The sequence below is a fragment of the Sinocyclocheilus rhinocerous genome, unplaced genomic scaffold (genome assembly GCF_001515625.1).
Source record: "Sinocyclocheilus rhinocerous isolate Xijiao unplaced genomic scaffold, SAMN03320098_v1.1 C36413988, whole genome shotgun sequence".
NCBI lineage: Eukaryota > Metazoa > Chordata > Actinopteri > Cypriniformes > Cyprinidae > Sinocyclocheilus > Sinocyclocheilus rhinocerous.
The window spans coordinates 1-1,105 of NW_015780601.1; the positions used below are offsets into that span (position 1 = coordinate 1).

General features: G+C 41.4%; 1 protein-coding gene across 1 annotated transcript; it reads left to right on the forward strand.

The window, feature by feature from the left end:
• Window positions 1-304: 304 nt before the first annotated feature.
• LOC107735984 (transmembrane protease serine 3-like) lies at window positions 305-990 on the forward strand (the record flags this gene model as incomplete). Its single annotated transcript, XM_016547510.1, has 3 exons — window positions 305-474; window positions 584-679; window positions 863-990. Coding segments are annotated over 3 exons (394 nt in total), but the record flags the coding sequence as incomplete, so codon positions are not given.
• Window positions 991-1,105: the final 115 nt, after the last annotated feature.

The window sequence follows — 1,105 nt, forward strand, 5'->3', positions numbered from 1 at the left end:
CCCCCCCGGTATTACTGTAGTCACACCGAATTACTTTATTAACATAAAAGCAAATATCCATTAAAACTATTAAAGCAGCAAACAATGTACTGATGTACATTTTATATTTTCTAAAGTTTAGTGGTCCAGACTCATTTATCCTGATCTGGTACCATTCCAAACTGGTTTATACTGGTTCTGTGCTGGTCCAGACTAGTTTATGTTGATCTGATATTGATCCGGCTGAGTTTATACAAGCTCTGGGCTCGTCCAGATTAGTTTATGATGGTCCAGTACTTAAATTTGTGATTCTTTTTGTTCAAAGCTTTGCTCAGCCAGTGTTATGGGCCGTGTATGCTGGGATAATAGACCAGCCATTGGGTGGAACTGGAACTCTCTCTGTGGAGAAAATCATCTACCATGCCAACTACAGGCCAGGAGGACTCAGCTACAACATAGCGCTAATAAAGCTTAAACTACCTCTGTCTTTCAATGGTAAGAATTTACTTCTCGTCACGGGCTGAAATATTTGTATAAACAGACTTTTAAATGGGAATATAATCATGGCTTTACTACAATACATCTCCTTTTTCTCCCTTTCCAGAACAAGTAGTACCCATCTGTTTGCCCAGTTATGGCGAGAGCTTTGAGGATGGACAGATGTGTTTGATCTCAGGCTGGGGAGCCACAGTGGATAGTGGTGAGTGTTAGCACACTTTTAAGGGTACTTAATAGAGAAAAAGTTGAATGGCTGGTATTTATTGTGTAAATGCTTGTAGTAAACAAGTTTCACAGCTTTTGAAGACATGTTGAACTGTATTGCTTTCAACTGAGTGTATTTATAAAGTCAATTCTTCAGAATACACATGTGTGTGTCGTGCAGGAGAGGCCAGTGTGTCCCTACATACCGCTCAGGTCCCATTACTGTCCAGCAGAGACTGCCGCAGACTGGGTCTGACCTCCTGGAACATCTGTGCAGGATTCTCAGAGGGTGGTGCTGGAACATGTCAGGTACTGCATCTGAGTGTCATCACAATAAACTACAATAACTGTTATTAAAGCAAGCACTCTTAAATGTATCTGCACCTTAGTTGAACCCCTAGTCTTCTGTCTGTAGGGGGACAGC